This window comes from Pipistrellus hanaki (assembly GCF_964339955.1).
Source record: "Pipistrellus hanaki genome assembly, chromosome: 5".
Taxonomy (NCBI): Eukaryota; Metazoa; Chordata; class Mammalia; order Chiroptera; family Vespertilionidae; genus Pipistrellus; species Pipistrellus hanaki.
Window position 1 is genome coordinate 30,064,155 of NC_140507.1, and position 16,861 is coordinate 30,081,015.

General features: G+C 61.4%; 1 protein-coding gene across 2 annotated transcripts; it reads left to right on the plus strand.

The window, feature by feature from the left end:
- Positions 1-345: 345 nt before the first annotated feature.
- On the plus strand, positions 346-11,015 carry PITX1 (paired like homeodomain 1). Of its 2 annotated transcripts, none has more exons than XM_084884760.1 (4): positions 346-446; positions 5,877-6,113; positions 8,284-8,513; positions 10,399-11,015. In XM_084884760.1, the coding sequence occupies exons 2-4, from the start codon at positions 5,945-5,947 to the stop codon at positions 10,939-10,941; spliced, it is 942 nt and encodes a 313-aa protein (XP_084740886.1). In that variant the 5' UTR covers positions 346-446; positions 5,877-5,944; the 3' UTR covers positions 10,942-11,015. The 2 variants fall into 2 exon arrangements, with proteins under 2 accessions (XP_084740886.1, XP_084740887.1); XM_084884761.1 differs by lacking the exon at positions 346-446 and adding an exon at positions 5,418-5,594.
- The last annotated feature ends 5,846 nt before the right edge of the window (positions 11,016-16,861 follow it).

Below are 16,861 nucleotides of genomic sequence, written 5' to 3' on the forward strand. Positions count from 1 at the left end.
GCCCAAAGGAGAGACCTCGCACCCGCCTCGGCTTCATCCGCGTGCGGCCGGGCCCCTCCTCCGAGCGTGAAGCACGGAGCCCTCTCCCCGACCTCAGGCCCCGGCCGCAAGCCCCGGGGACCCCTTCTGCGCCCCGAGGGAGTCCTGGACCCCTCGCCTGCGGGGCTGCGCGCCGCCCCCTCCCCGTTAGCCCGGGTGAGCGCCCCGCTTCCCCTCCCCTCTTCCCGCCTCCCCAGCCCTGTCCCCGCCTTCCCCGCGGGCGCCGGGCGGCGGCGGCGGGAGGAGCGGCCGGGCCGCGGCGGCGCGGACCGAGCGCGCGGGGATGTAGCGAGCGGCGGGCGAGACCGCGCGGAGCCGGAGACGCAGCGGAGCCGGCGCGGCCGCAGTGAAACCCGAGCCCAGGCCGGAGCGGCGGCGGAGAGCGCAGCCGACGGGCCGCACCGCGGGTAAGTCACGGGGCGAGGGGCACGGGTCTCCGCGGGGTTGGGGCGCGGGGGGCGGTGGCCGGTTTCAGCGCCGTTTGCCCTCGAGGCGTCCTGCCCGGGGCGAGGGACGGGGCGCGCTGCGCGGAACGCCGGGCGCCATCGAGGCAGCCGAGGATCCCCTTCCTGCGCCCGGCGACGGGCACGGCCCACAGCGCCCGTGCCGCCTCCCCTAGCGGGTGGGCCTGCCCCCGTCTCGGCCCCGGCACCCCAAGAGGCAGCGGGTTCGAAGGCGCGGGCCCCAGCCCTGCGCCGGGCAGAGCCTGAGCGCGCCCCTCGCGGCGCGGCCTCGGGGACCTCCGCGGGGAAGGCGGCGAGGGGCCGCCCGCCGCGCCCGCCGCTCGCGGGGATGGGGGCGCGGCAGGGGCCGGAGCGAGGGCCCCTCGGCACTCCAGGGGACTCCGGCCTTAGCTTCGCGTCAAGAGGGTATTTTCCCTAAACGAAACCGCTTCGTTCGTACGCGTGTTCGTTGGGACGGCCGCGCCACAGAACAGCCGCCGCCGTGGGCCCGGCCGCAGCCCCGGCGCGGGGCGCCCGCCAAGGACCCACGTCCCCGCAGCGCGGGGCGCACCGGGCGCCGCGGCCGCCTCCCTGGCGCGGGCCGGGCTTTCCGTGCCCTAAGAGAAACCCCAAAAGCTCGTCGCACACTCCAAAAGAGACCTCCCCGCGGCTCCCTCGGGTGCCGTTGTGGACGCGGGGTTCCCGACCACGGGGCGCTTCTCTAGACGCGGGTCTGGAGGTCTGAACCGGGCCGGCCTCCTGAATCCCGGCGGATTCAGCGGCGGGAAAGTCAGAGCACCGAGGTGGGCATCGCAGAAATCGGAACCCCAGGCCCGAATCCTGGTTCCGAGGTTTTCCTATTTAGAGATTCCCTGAATTCAAAAAGATTTCAGTTCGCTTTCCTAAGGAGCTTAGGCTCGGCGTTCGCTTGGCATCCCAGGGGCCTGCCAGCCACCGGAGTCAGAGGAAAGCAACCCCAGGCTGCTGTCCACTCGGTGGAGGGCAGGGTCTCCCAGGAATGGCAAGAGCTCCGGGCAGCGGCAGGCCGGAGGCTCAGGAGGGACTTGCTGGCCTCCTGCCCTTCCTTCGGACTGCTTTGGGACTCCGGATCGCTACTGGGAAGAGGAAAAGAAGTGGACTGGGACATGGCGACCAGGCTGCCTGGACTCTAGGACATAGAGGCAGCGTTTGCTGTCCTTCGAGCCAGGCTCGGGGTGCCCTTCTCTCGGCAAATTGGCTGCTGGGGAGAGGATACTGCAAAAGCTGACCCCAGCTGTGTGACCGGCCACTGCCAGTTTCCCAGCCTTCTCTTCCGCTTGGCTCCGAGGCTCTTGGGAATCAGGTAGCGAGCAGCGCACTGGGGTGAGCAGGGAGACCCATGGGCTCTTACCAGCTGCTGCCAGAGCGTTCTGAGTTCCATGGTCCCATCAGCCACCCCACCCAGCCATCCTGCCCCAATCCACCCAGCTCTCTCCCCACTGGGCAGGCTGGGGAGCCCCGACTGACAGGAAGCTTCAGGCTGTGGTCGGTCCTCTGAAGCCTAAAGAATCCAGTGAGATTGTCCCCATTGCCTACCTGAGTACCTCTTCTCCCCTCACCCAGTAATTACTTGCATTCAAAGAAATAAAAGCTTTTATTGGGGAGGGGGTCTTAGACCCGGCGGAAGGCAGTAGGTGGTCCGGGCTGCACTACCCAAACTGGGTTTTCTAGTTTGAACTTCTCCACGGCCTAAGAGGCTTAGGGCTGGAATGTCCCAGAGAGTCATGGATGGCCCTGGGGGCAAGCCATGGCACATTCCTTCCCTTTTCCTAAAATCTCTTGGTTCTTACTTGGATTAGGGCAGGGTAGCAGGGTACCCCTGCCCCCTAAGTAGGTGGAAGGATGCCCTCCCTGAGGACCCTCCAACCACCCTTCCCAAATGAAACAGCGAAACCATTGTTGGGTGCAGAGTCTTTGAGTCCAGCCTCAGGCAGAGCCCTCAGAGGGGCTACTTCACCCCCCACAGCAGCCCAGACTGCTCTCTGCTCAGCCCCTGAAAGTCACCCAAAGTCTCAAAATCACTGCCAGCTCCGTGTGGCCTGGAGGGAGGAAGAATAGGGCGCATGGTTCCTGCTCCACTGAGCCCCGTCCTTCCTTTTCCCGTGCCCCACTGTCAAGTGGGCTGGAGGCTGAAGCAGCAGCAGGCGGTGCTCTGTCCCATGTCAGACATGGGAACGAAGGTCTGAGGTACATGCAGGTCAGAACTTATCCAAGACACACAGCAAAGCCAGGCCCTGGGCCACTACACTTCCTCCCGAAAGAGACCTGCCTCCCGGCCTGTTTCGCCTGTGAGATACCTGTGAGCGCGCAGGAAGCCCCTAGCCTGCCTGGGACGGTGGCCAGGAGAGGGTGTGGCCGGAGAAAAAGAGAGAGGGCCCCCAGTCCCTTCGCCAGTCAACACCCAGGATCCGGCCAGGGGCCCCTCCTTAGTCAGCGCTGCCTGGGACCAGCGGCCGAATAGGTTCTGCAGGGCAGCCCCCATCGTCGCAGCCCCTCTCGGGGGCTCAGAGCCCTAGGTAGATATGTGGATAAAGGCCCACAATAGTCTGAGGGCCTTTCCATCCGCATGGCAGGCATTAATATTTCCAAATATAGGGAGCATTGTGACTGCCTAGAGCTCTGCCAGAGGCTTGGGTCCCGAGGGACACAGTCACTACAGGTGAACAATGACTACATTAAATCCATCAGCGGAGAGAGGCAAGCCCTTCAGACTCAATAGCTAAAGCTGCAGAGTCACAACCCAGTTCTTATCCATGGAAGGCCTGACTCTTCTGCCCTCTGGGAAGCGGGAGGACTGTGACCCCCAGCCTTGGGTAATCATGGGCAGAACCTTTATTCCTTGTTCCCGCCCAGAAAGGCACTGTGCCTGGCCCCTTGGCCTGATGCTGGGCACACTTAGAACACCCCTCCTTTCCCCTACCAGTGAGATTTTGTGCCAAATGTCAGCAGCGATCTGGGAGCAGAGGCCTGGCTGTGTGGACACACATGTGACTCCTGTGTGTGGATGCAGGGACTATGTGCGTATATGTATACACAGCACACCTGTGTGAGTATGCAGTATGTATGTACCCAGGCATGCAGGGTGGCACGTGGTCCTGTCAGGGTAAAAGCAACTACAAGGTGGCAGGTGAGGGGGCACTTCTGGCATGCGATAGCCTCTGGGTACCTCCTCCAAAGGAGACTCAGCCAAGAACTGTGATAAAAGATGGGGCTGATGGCAAATGCAGCAAATGCTGAGCAACCATATCTCACCCTAGGCCATCCCCCCCTCACACTCCTGCACACACACCTCAAGACTGTTTTCATCCTGGGAGTCTCAACTTAGAGAAACATCCCCTTTGGAAGAAAAGGGCGGGAATATCCGAGACTCCCCAACCCCAGCTGCTAGATGCATCTGGCCTCAGCCTCAGGCCCTCCCCTGTGTTGAGGGGCACCCAGAGAGCGTGGACCAGGCCCTAAGAAACCGTGCCTTCTCCCCAGGGCCTCAGCCTCCTTGGGGTGAGGCTGAGGGGGTGAGAGGCAGGCCCGGTCCCACACTCCACCTTCCCCTGCAATCCTCACCAAGGAGCTCAGCCTGGGGCAACTCTCTGATGGGGAGTCAGGGTGAAGACTCGGGCAGTCCTTGCAGAGCACCCCAGACACGGACAACCTGCATGCTGCATGTTCCGTCCCAAGCAGAGCAGGAGATGAGGATGCACGAGGCCCTGGGGGGAGGGGGCGCTCCGGGCCTGGAAAGTAGGGCAGTCTCCCCAGGCCACTGTCCTGCCCCGCACTGCTCCTCGGCAGGTAAGGAGCAGAGGGCAGCCTGGGGTCCAGCTTCGTCCAGAAAAACAGGTCAGGGCCCCACCCTGTCACCCCAGCTTGTCACCTATTTACTCAAGACTCTGAGGTCTCCAGACCAGTTAACAATTGTTGAGCAAAATCCTTCAACAAACTGAAGTAGGAGGACTGAGGGAGGGGGTCGTTCCCAGGGGCGGGGAGGGGAGGGGAGTGTCTTTGCCTGTGCCCAGGAGGGAAGCTCCACCGCAGGCTTCCTGGGCTGCAGGCCCCGAGTTGGGAAACTGCAGTCACCTGGCCTGCCAGGCCTGTGCCTGCAGCTCTGGGAATCCCAAGCGGAGGCCCCAGGCGGCTACAGGCCTGCCCTGAAGGGGGCAGACACCCACCCTGTGGCTGCCAAGGTCCTCCCCGCCCAGTGGATTTGGCCGGATGGTTAAAGGTGCGAAACGAGAGGAGTGAGCCCTCTAGGAGAGGCCGCGGGGCCTGGCGGGGCTCAGGGGTCTCCTGCTGCCCTCGCCAGCGGACTGGAGCCAACAGAAACGTTTCGTCTGATTAGAAGCCATCCGTTCTCTCCCAATCCCGGAAAATTGACTGCGGTGCAGAGGCGGGGGCCCGCGAAGCAGCCTTGGGGGAGAGGGTCTAAGCTAATTAGGAGGCAGCATCCGGGGGCCCATTAGCGCACAGGCTGCTGTCACTCAGCCGGGCGGGCGCAGGTCCCGGGAGAAGAGGCCGGGGAAGGAGGGGCCGGCGGCCCCTGGACGAGGACGCTGCTGGGAGCTGACGGGCCGACCCTGCGCTCTGCCCCTGCGAGGCGCCCGCTCGGTGCGCTCCTGCTCGGGGAACAGTCCCTCGTCCTGAGCCGTTCTCGCCCGGGGGCTGGGGGCCTCGGGGCCCAGACAGCAGTGGGTTCTGAGCGAAACCAGTCCTTTGGGGACCGAGGTGGGCACCAGCCGCGCGGGACGTGCAGGCCAGACGCGTTTCTTTTGTGCGGCGCAGGGAGAGCTCGGTGTGTCACCGGGAGGAGGGAGAGGCCGGGGAGGCCGCGGGGGGCGGGGGAGGGGCGGAGGCGGCGGGAAGGTGCCTGGGAGGAGGAGGAGGGCGCGGGCGAGGCCGGGAGGGAGGGAGGGCGGGCGGGCGGCGGAGAGGGCGCGCCCGCAGCGCGGGCGGCTCGGGGCTGGATTCCGCCCGCGCTCCCTAGCTCCCTCGTTCTCTCGCTCGCTCCCTCCTCCCCAGCCCCCTCCCACCCGGGCCCACCCCACCCACCACCCCGGGCGCAGGGACTGCTGGAACCTGGCGGTGCACACTGTCGCTTTAAGACAGATTCTGCCGGCGCCGTCCGGAGCCTTAGAAACCGGCCCGGGACCGGGAGCCCTGTAGCCGGGGCCGGGCGGGCGGCTGGGGCCCGAGCGGCGGGAGCGGAGCGCGGAGCCGGGCGCCCGGTCGCGAGAAGCCGCTGCTGCTGCCGCCGCCCGCCCGGCCCCGCAGCCCCGGGCGGCCCATGGGGCAGGCGCGGCGGCGCTGCGGGCGCGGGCGGCCCCGGGGGGCGGCCGCTTAGGCTCCGCGCTCTTGTCCCCGCAGGTCGCAGCCAGGGCGGCCGGGCGCGCCGAGCCCCGGCCCCCGGAGCGCCCGCCACGGTCCCCGCCTCCATGGACGCCTTCAAGGGGGGCATGAGCCTGGAGCGCCTGCCCGAGGGGCTCCGGCCGCCGCAGCCGCCGCCGCACGACATGGGGCCCGCCTTCCACTTGGCCCGCGCCGCCGACCCGCGGGAGCCGCTCGAGAACTCGGCCAGCGAGTCGTCGGACACGGAGCTGCCAGGTAAGCGCACGGAGCCGGGAGCAGGGCCTGGCCGCCGCGCCCCGCGTGGGGACCTGTCCCTTTCCCGTTCCCCATCCGTCCGTGAGCGCGGAAATTGCACGCTTTGTGGGGGGACACCTGGTGCTCTCCCGGGGCGTTTCCACGGGGTCCCCACGCGCCCCGAGACTCGCAGACGCACGAACCCACAACCCCCCGAGGAGCGGGCTGCCCCTCTTGCTAAGGAGTGAACAGAACGGGGGAGAGTTAGGTTTTCGCAATTGGGTGCCATGAGGCCAATCAGCCAAATGAAGATCGGAAAACGTGGTGAGAGAAAAGTATCCAGAGAGACAGACAGAGACGGGGACAGACACACCGGCAGTGGGTGACAGATTGAAGAGGAGATCCCAAAGAGAAGGGGGCGATGAAAGTCAGAAAAGCAAACGGGGTCATCGAGGTGGAGACAACCTCAAGGAAAAGGAAAACAGACGGAGGACAGCGAGGGAGAGCGGTCCCAGGGGTGCGGCGGGACTCCAGGCCAGACCCCCTACGCTTGGGGTCCCGGCCGGCCCCGCGTGGCCCCGCGCGAACCACCGGAGCCGGGAGCCCGCTTGGCCGCCGGGCGGGCTTCCACTCCGCTGGGCCCTGTCTCTCCCCGAGGCCGCACTCTCCCAGCTCCAGCCTTTCTTCCCGGCCCAGGCGGCCTGCGACCCCGTCCTGGTCCTGGCCCACCTCCTGGGTCCGCAATCAGCGCCCACACTGGGCGGCGTTGGCCGCTCCCCACTCCGCGGCCTGGGGGGTCCTCCGCTTCGCTCATTTTTTAATCCACCGCCGAGAGCTTCTCCACGCCTTTTTAATCTCTATTTATTTCTGTTTTGCATCCCTAAGTGACTTTCTCTGAGAGGTTCTGTTTGCTTGGTTAAAAAAGTCAACGCTGGACTGTACTTTTGTTTTCAAAAGTTTTAAACATGGCCTTTGCTTGCTTGGTTTTTTTTTTATTTTTAAAACCCAGAGAAATATGTCGTTATAGGTTGCTTTTTAAAACCAAATCGATGAGCATAAATTTATTTTTTTTTTGAGCATAAATTTAAATGTTAACTATTTTTCGATACAGAAAGAAGTACTGTAGTAGGTATATTTCTCTGGAATTTAAAATATCTACATGCAGCACTATTCTTCGGGAGATTCTTAAAAGTCAATCCAAAATGGCGCGTTTCTCGGGCAGTTTTTTAAAAATCTATTTACAGGAGTGTTCTTTGGGGGGTTTAAGTTATCTAACTATAGTGTTGTATTTCCCTGGGATTCAGAAATCACCTCGGAAGGACGTTCCTGAGAAGGGGTTAAAAGCTATCTACCACAGCACATTGATTTTTAAACCCCCGAGAAGTGAGTGCCTGTGTCTCCTGGTGTGCAGACAGGCACAGCGCTGCATTCAGTGAGGGTGTGCTTGTGGCTTCTTACTCCGCATCTGCTCTGTGTGCCTACCTGACTATTTTTAAGAGTTTCTGGCCCTTTCTGTGCTTGTAGGCTTTGAGCTGTGAACTTTTTTGGGGCTTCTGTGTTTTGCTTCGAAGTTCTTTTTTTATGCTCCAGTGTTTCTATGACTGCGCGTGTTTTGTAGCTACAAGGGAGAGAGAGGCTAGAGCTCCAGGTCAGCTAGACAGTCCGTCAGCCTGGGCTGCCGGGGCTGCGGCTGGGCCTCGGGACTTGAGGCCTGGAGCTGAGGCCCAGAGCAAGACGGCGTCTGCCCGCCCAGAGGCAGCCCGGGGAGAAGAGGGTGGAGGGCTGCAGGCCAGACCACCTCGCTCAGGCTCCACGGACCAGCTAGCTTCAGGCTAGAAAACTCTGACCCTAGCTCAGAACAGCAGAGGCCTCCCTCAAATTCAGACTGACTCTTGAAAGTCGTACCATTGCCGCCAACATTCGCAGCTGGGCTCGAGCCTCAGCCAGGCTAGGAGAGCAGGCCCTGCCCTGCCGGGAGCCTAGGCCCCTGGCTCTGCTCCTCTGCTCCGCGCACCCAGACCAGAGGTGACTACCGACCACCAGGCGCCCGGCGGGCTCTGCCCAAACGGGTGGCCCCAGGGCCCCTGGCGGGAGGGAGGGCCGCCGGCGCCCACGCGGGTTGTTCGGTGGAGCCGGGACGGGTACCCACGGGCAGGAGCCCGAGGTGACGGGCGCCGGTCCGCCGCTGCAGAGAAGGAGCGCGGCGGGGAGCCCAAGGGGCCGGAGGACGGCGCGGGCGGCGCGGGCTGCGGCGGCGCGGAGGACCCCGCCAAGAAGAAGAAGCAGCGGCGGCAGCGCACGCACTTCACCAGCCAGCAGCTGCAGGAGCTGGAGGCCACGTTCCAGCGGAACCGCTACCCCGACATGAGCATGCGGGAGGAGATCGCCGTGTGGACCAACCTCACGGAGCCGCGCGTGCGGGTGAGTGGGGCGCACGCAGGCGCCGGCGGGCGGCCTCGGAGGCTTAGGCCGGCGCCCAGGCGTTCCCTTTCCCGCCGCCCAGACCTGTTCCCTCTCCCCCCCACGGCGGAGTCCACCCCAAGCCCAGCCCGCCCGGCCTCCGCCAAGCCCTTCAGCCCGAGCACCTCCGCGGTGCGGTCCTTCGGTCCCTCTGACCCGCATCCTACCTGACCCTCGGGCTCTGCTGCAGCCCAGGCCAGACACGTGGCCCCGGGGAACCTTCCACGCCCCGAGGCCCCAGGGCCCACGCGGGTGGGTCCCGCCCAGACCGCGCAGAGGGTTCCCTGCCGGCCGCCGGGACCTCAGAGCGGCGCCTTCCCCGGAAAACGAAAGGGAAAGGCTGGTCCTTCCTGGCAGCCCGCGAGAGGCCCCAAAGGTGCCTCGACTCCGTCTCCCTTGCCGGCTTCTCCAAAATTTCCGAAATTCGCCACCTGACTCCTCCCCAGCTATCCAGCCAGTCAGTAGCTGGGTCCTTTCCCTGATTCCCTTTCCTGTAGGCTTGGGGTCAGGGGGCTGGGCGGGGGTGGGGGGCAGCTCTGGTGGATGAGTAACCATCAGGTCGAGTCCCTTTGGAGATATAAGGTTTCTGACCAGGCCCAGACCCCCCTACAGAGCCCTCACAGTTCTGTTCCCAGTAAAAGCAAGGCTTTCCTGCCAGTGCAGCGCCAGAATCATTTCTTCTTCGGTGCGCAAATATTTAATCATATTGGGAGCGCGTCCTAAGCCGGACCGAAGTCCCACCTGGACTCCCGCTCTGACCCCAGCTTCCACTCCTCCCTAGCCAAGGCCGGCCCGGTGGGACGGGGGTGAAGACAGCACTCAGTGATCCTGAGCTCACTGGTCCTGCCCGGGTTTACGGTGGGCTGCGGGTGGAATCAGGCCGTCAGTGCTGGAGCCGAGAAGGCTGAGAGACAGGGGCTAGCAAGTAGCTGGGGAGACTCTGCTCAGTGCGGCAGGGCTGGGGAGGGCAAAGGGAAGACGGGTGAGGATCCGAAAGGACCAGGAGTCGGGGGAGAAGGATAGGTTTTTACTAACTTCTGTGGGAGAAAGTGGAGAGGAGGGTAGAGAAACTAGAGTGAAATGAAAGGAAATTAAACATTTGTAGAGAAACGTATCTGGCATATACTTAGGAGGCAGAGAAGAAATTAAATATTTAAGGGAGACGCAAAAGATGGAGTATTTGAGAAAATAATCAACTGTTGAGAGAAACAGTGAAGGTCAGATATTTGGAAAGGAAAAAAAATTATTTGGAGGAATCAAAAGCATCAAAATGGGGGACAACGAGAGCTTGAGAGAGAAAAGAGAGTAAGTTGTTCAGAGAGTAGCGTGGACTAAATGAAAATAAACGTTTGGGACAGAAATGAGTGTGTCACATATTGCCGGAAAAGATGGAAACGAACTCTATGAGGAATAAAAGACAGATTGAACAACGGGGGGAGGAGGAATAATTCCGTTCCAGGGAAGAAGAATACTTTTTGTATTCAAGGGAGAAGAAAAAACGATGGGCTGTCCAGGAGACAGGCAGGGATCCGTTTGGGGAAGAAATCAGACGGTAGCCTGGTAGAGAAAGGAAGGGGGGGAAACGAATATTTGTTAAAACAGACGATCTGTGTTTTAGAAGGAGAAAACGGATTTAATTTGGGAAAGAGGATAAAGATGAAAAAAAAGGAAAAGACTAATTTTTCCCGGGGACAGGAAAGCAACCATTATGGAGAGAAGGCAGGAAATCGGGAAGGAAAGAAGCGGTATTGGGAGAGAAAGAAGGCGGCTGGGCGAGGGCTCGGAGGGAGGGGGTGGTCCCCCCTCGGCGGCCAGCAGCGCTGACCCTGTCCGCCCCTCCCTGCAGGTCTGGTTCAAGAACCGGCGGGCCAAGTGGCGGAAGCGCGAGCGGAACCAGCAGCTGGACCTGTGCAAGGGCGGCTACGTGCCGCAGTTCAGCGGCCTGGTGCAGCCCTACGAGGACGTGTACGCCGCCGGCTACTCCTACAACAACTGGGCGGCCAAGAGCCTGGCGCCGGCGCCGCTCTCCACCAAGAGCTTCACCTTCTTCAACTCCATGAGCCCGCTGTCGTCGCAGTCCATGTTCTCGGCGCCCAGCTCCATCTCCTCCATGACCATGCCGTCGGGCATGGGCCCGGGCGCCGTGCCCGGCATGCCCAACTCCGGCCTCAACAACATCAACAACCTCACCGGCTCCTCGCTCAACTCGGCCATGTCCCCCGGCGCCTGCCCGTACGGCGCGCCCGCCTCGCCCTACAGCGTCTACCGGGACACGTGCAACTCGAGCCTGGCCAGCCTGCGGCTCAAGTCCAAGCAGCACTCGTCGTTCGGCTACGGCGGCCTGCAGGGCCCGGCCTCCGGCCTCAACGCCTGCCAGTACAACAGCTGACCGCCCGGCCGGCCGGCCGCCCGCGGGGCCGCGCGGCGCGGGGCGGGGGCGGAGGGCGCGCGCGGGCCCCGCTCCCGGCGCCCGGCCTCGTGCCGCCCGCGCAGCCCCTCCTCCCCCGCCCGCCCCCCTCCGGGTTGGTTTTGTGTTTGCTTTTCCGGACCCCACGCTGCCCTCCAAAACCAGACAAAACAAAAAGACGTCGGAGCCAAGTGCCGCGGAAAAAAAACGAAAAAAAAAAAAAACGGATGAGTTGCAATTTCCCCGGGAGGGCGCGGGTGGTGCGTGCGCGCTCTCGGGCCCCGGCGGCGGGCGGCCCGGTGGCACCAGGAGGGACGCCCGCGGGGCCCGTGTCCCCGCCGCGCCGGCCCGACAGCGCCGCCGCCCCGCGCCCGCCCGGGAACTGGCCGTGCGGGAGCCTGGCCTCGGCCCCAACGAACCGAGACGCCCCCTACGAGCTGGGCCCGGCCGAGCGAGCCTTGGCTGCATCCGGATCCGAGTGGGAGCGGGCGTTGGGCCGGGGGTGACGGTGTCCGGCCCGGAACCGGGGACTCGCCGAGGAGCCGCGCACACACGGCCCCGGTGCGCCCCGGAGCCCTCGGAGGCCTGGCGCCCGGGAAACTATTTAAAGGCTACGGAGCCGCGGATGCGGCGCGGGGATTGGAGGGGGGGATGCGGCTCGGGGATGGGGGTGGGGAGGAGGCTCGTCTCTGAGCGCCCCGGCCTCCCCGCAGGCAGCCCCAGGTCCTCCTCTCCGCGCCGGGCTGGGAGGCGACCCCCCGGCCCCGGCGCAGAGCTGCTGTCGGTGCAAGAAGAAGCGAGCCGAGCCGGGAGCTCCGGGCCTGGCCGCAGCCTCCCGCCGCGCCCACTTTGCACACCCGCTCTCCGGCCCGCGCCCCTGTTTACAGCGTCCCTGTGTATGTCGGACTGACTGTATAGAATTATAAATCTGTCTATATCGACTTGTCCATGTACGTCTATTAAAACCATAGTACGAGCGTGCTAACCGCTGCGGAGCCCCGACTGCTTCATTCGGCTGAGGAGGGAGGGAGGCGGGTAGGAAGGGAACTTGGCCCCCAAGGGCCCGGAGGGTAGGAGGGAAGAGCAGAGGCGGACCCCGCCAGGGCCCGTTCCCCCACTTCCCCACCACCGTCCCGACCTTTCTGCCTGCTCCTGCGAGGGCTCTGCCAGCACTCTGGGCTCCCGATCTCTGCTTGGGGCGCTCACCATCTGGGCCGTTCAGCCTAGGGGCTGCGAGCTCGGGCTGCCCGAACCGGAGCTTCCTCCCTGCCCCCCTCAACACCCAGCGCCAGACTGCAGGCTCTCCGGGTTTGCGGGGTCCTTGTCTGCCCAGGGCGCTGGGATGGAACCGCCCAGAGCCTCTTTAGTTCTAGGGTTGCATTTTCTCCTGTGGGCCCGGTATCCCCACCTTGGAGCCCTGCCCTAGCCATTCCAGGAGGGTGCTGGGTCTACCAGGGTCTAGTGGGGGGGGGGGCTCTTTTCTCCCTGTCCCCCAATCCCACCCAGGGGCATGTGGCTTGCTGTGGAAAAAGTCCATCACAGAGAACTCACTTCTCACTTCCCTTCCTTCCCAACCGGTTGGAGGCTCCCGGCTGCCTCCACCTCTCCCCACGTTTGGAAACTGCTGGACAAGACCCGCCTGTAAACTGCTTGTGAAATTCTGCTTTCCCTAAGTAGTCTCGTCTAATGGCGATATAGAATGTTTGTAGCTGCAGCGGGGAGGAAGGAAGGGATGGTAATTCTGCTTTAGAATCACCTTGAGACGGGGATTGGCACTGCCCTGGAGCTGGACCCAGGCAAGCCCTAGCTGGGAATGAGGCACATCCATGGGCTCAGTCATGAGCTAATAGCTGCAGAGCCCTGTGCACACATTCTCAAACCAGGTCAACACTGTGTTGTCCCTGTTATACCGATGATGGCACCGAGGCTCCGCCACATGTTGTAATTGGGCCAAGGCCACACAGAGACAATAGTCTTTAGATTCGGAAGCCAGGGACCTTGCCACTGGTCTTCTCGCCTTCAGATGAGGTGTGAGGAAGGGTCCTGCTTGCTGCTGTAGGGTTTAGAGTGGGGGGTTCTAAAAGGGAGAGGGACAGATACACGGACTGAAGGAGGGAGGTGCGGGGAGGGAAGGCTGGGGTATGAGAGTGGAGCTAGACAACCCCTCCCCCAAGTCTCCAGTCCAGAGCTCTGACCCCTCACTCCCTGGAAACATAAACACAATCACATCTGGACTCGGAGTGCCTTCCCCAGCCTCACACATCTGCCAAGGCCAAGGCACCCTGGTCTCGGTGGAAGGCAGAAGGCAAAGGACACCTAGTAGGAGGTGTGACTGGAGGGAAGTGGGAAGCAGAAAACCTTCCTCTGAAAGTCAGGCCCAGCTCCAGGTGAGAGAGGGGCCAAAGAGGGGCTCTGAGGAGACTCAGAGTGTCCGTGGGGCCACAAGCCGAACAGCTGCAGGTGGGTGGGAGGTTAGAAGCAACCCACAATGACCCCACCATTCATGAAGGACCATGGCCAACATGGTGAGTATCAGACCCAGCCTCGGCTCCACTAGCTGTGCTGACCCAGCTGTTCCGTGGCTGGTACAGCAGAGAGTGTCCAGCCCTTTCCAGCTGCACCAGCTGCCAGATCACCTCTGGAGGAGGGGTTGAGGGATATATAGCCCTCTGAAAACCAAATCCTCTGAGAAAAGGCGGAAAGCCCTGCCCCTGGCTGAAGGAGACCTGGGAGGGGGTGTCCTTCATTCAGCCAGCATTTACTGCGTTTCTGCCCTCGGTGGTGCTGACGGTGGAGCAGTGGAAAACAGACGCAGTCCCTGCTCTCAGCGACAAGTAAACAAACGTGTATAATTACAAACGGGGCTGAGTGCTTTTGAAGGAAAAGTGCCGTAAGAAGAAATGAGAGTCCTGCTTTAAACAGGGTGATCACGGAAGGCTATTCTAGGGAGGAAGTCCTGTCTTCAGTGGCAAATGCTGTCATTGATTGAGCCGGTTTGGGGCCCGGGGTCCTGTGCTAAGAGTACAGTCCTCATCGACGAGCCCTTTACCTGGCACAATAACCCTGTAAAGAAGGGTTTTCGTTACCCCCTTTCCCCGGTGGGCCCCCAGGCTTAAAGAAGCCAGGACACTTGCCCAAATTAACACAGCTGGAAGTGAGGCAGTGGATTCAAACCTGGGTAACGCCCATTCTCTGCACTGGGCTGCCCATGCCACACACATGGGCAACACGGGCTGGGGAAGGGGAGCTGGTGGGAGGGGAATGACCTTGAAGAGATCACAATTTCAGCTGGCAACACAGGACTCGCCCCAGGAAATAGGAGAGCAAATTTGTTTTACCTGGTTCTGACAAAGTGACCCCCAAAGGGCTGCTGCAGGTTTAGGGGGGTCAGGAATTAGGGGCAGAAGGGCAAGAGGCTGGTACCCAGCACCATCTGCAGGCGGTGGGACACCGGAGAAAAATGGGATTAGCCTCTGTGTGCAAAACCCAAGAGCCTGGCCATTGGGGGAGAGGTACTGAGTGAGCGCCCCTGAATTTATGGCCCAGCATCCGAGTGGAAGTCACAGCCAGAAGATCTGCCATGGAGGGGCGTTGCCCAGGGAGCCCAGGCCCTGGGGGGGCTCAGTGATGCCCTCCAGCTTCCCCCGAGACAGGCAGCAGGGCCGCAGCCCCTAAAGGGCCAGTCAGGGAAATGAGAAGCAGGGTGGCTTCATGCCCCTTGGCCTCCCCATTTCCTGGGCCAGTCACTTGGCTCTGATATCCACAGGGACCTCTTAAGAGCGAGGGTTTGAGTTCTGGATCCACCTCAGAGTTGCCTTGGGCAAGAGACTTAATTAAGATCTCTGAGCCTCTGTTTCCTCTTCCATAAAAGGGAATAACAGCAGTCACTTCACACAGTTGTTTAAAGGATTAAAGAGATAAATGCACATCGTGTTAATTGGGGTGCTGGTATTGTAAGTGCTCAATAAATGGTTATTACTGATGGCGGTGTTGTTGTTACTAAATATTATTTGGGGTCCAACTTCGTTTTCCCTCCAGCTTTTCTGGGAGTCATGAGTCATAACTGCCAGTCCTGCTGACTTCCCCACCCCACCTTCCCTCCATCCAGCTCCTGGAACCATGCTAGACTTGGCCTCAGGCACCCAGCCTGGAGACCGGGGGAATGGGGCCAGTCCCTGCTGGGCACTGGGTCTGGGCACAGGCAGGTGAGCAGTCAGTGCTCTGTAAGGGCCCCTGCAGCATGGGATGAAGATGCCTGGACACTTCTTTTTGTGTCAATCATTTCATCAATAGCTAACATCAGGCCTTTACTAAGCGAGCCCCAAGCCTCATACAAGCACGCTAGGAGAATGACAGCCTTTTCTCCTCACAGGAGGGAGGGGGTTATTGCTCTGACATGGGAGAAAGGGAGGCCCAGAGAGCACAGCCAATGTGGAGAGTCGCTCTTCCTCTGTGCTGCCTCGGAGATGGCAGCCATCTCCTACTCAGCGCCCTTGTGAAACCTAAGATCATCAACAAAACCACAGTGAGATCCACTACATCCCCATTAGGATGGCTGCCCTCAGACCCTTGTGAGACCCAAGGTCATCAAAAAGAGGACCAAGTCGAAGCCGGTTTGGCTCAGTGGTAGATGTCAGTCTGCGGACTGAAAAGTCCCAGGTTCGATTCCGGTCAAGGGCATGTACATTGGTTGCGGGCACGTCCCCAGTAGGGGGTGTGCAAGGGGCAGCTGGTGGATGTTTCTCTCTCATCGATGTTTCTAGCTCTCTATCTCTCTCTCTTCCTCTCTGTAAAAAATCAATAAAATATATTTAAAAAAAAAAAAAAAGAGGACCAAGAAGTCCATCGGCACCAGTCATACCAACATGTCAAAGTTAGGCCTCACTGGTGGAGACCCAGAGGCACTGGCAACGGTGCACAGAAGATTCGAGGGCCAGATCTCGATGCCCAGCGTTGACTATGGGAGCGACAAGAGCACGAAGCACATGCTGCCCTGTGGCTTCCGGAGGTTCCTGGTCCGCAGCTCCGGGAGCTGGAGAGCTGCTGAGGTGCAACAGCTCCCTGTGGGCCACATGTGTCAAACACAAGGCCCGCGGGCCAAATCCAGCCCGCCAGGCCTTGCAATGTGGCCCGCACCGCGCTGTCATCACTGCACTCTGCTGTCAGTTTATGACATTGTCAGTTTATGACTGTTCAGTAAACCATTCGGCCCGCGATTTAGGCTGGATTTTAGATTTTGGCCCCTTCTCTGATTGAGTTCGACACCCCTACGTGCTGAGACGGCTCCGGCCTCTCCAGAGAACGCAGCCCGCCAGCCATCAGTCCCAGCCCAATGCCAGGCTGCGCAGGGCAGAAAACGAGTACACAGATTGTGTGCACATTGTGTTTGTGTTAATAAAACCACAAAATTCTGCCACCTGGCAAAATAAAATAAAATTTAAAATGTGGGCATCAGGACCTGACCATGCTCCCATCCGCTGTACTACACACCCTCCTGAAGAGAATCACGTTAGCACTGGGTGGTAGGACGGGGGCAGGAGGATGAACAATTATAATTCATGTCAAGAGGCTGGCACAGCTGGGCTCTGGGAGAGAGAACAAAAGGGCACCAGGCCTTGAGACTTACCTCCACTGGCTGTGAGAGAGCCGCAGGGGGCAAGGGTGACAATGGGTCTGAGGAAGTCCTGAGGGGGCGGGCAGCAGAAGGGGAGTGGAGCATGAAGGGCCCTGGAATAACGACCATTACATCGAACTCCCATCGCATTCGCTATGACAAGCTTCTCATTTCCTAGATGGGTGCTTCCAGTCTGCTCCCTTTGGAGCCCTCCCAGGCTTCCTCCCGCCCTTGCCAGCCTGCCTCTGCCCCTCTCACTGTGGGAACTCCAGGTTTCATAAACCTGTG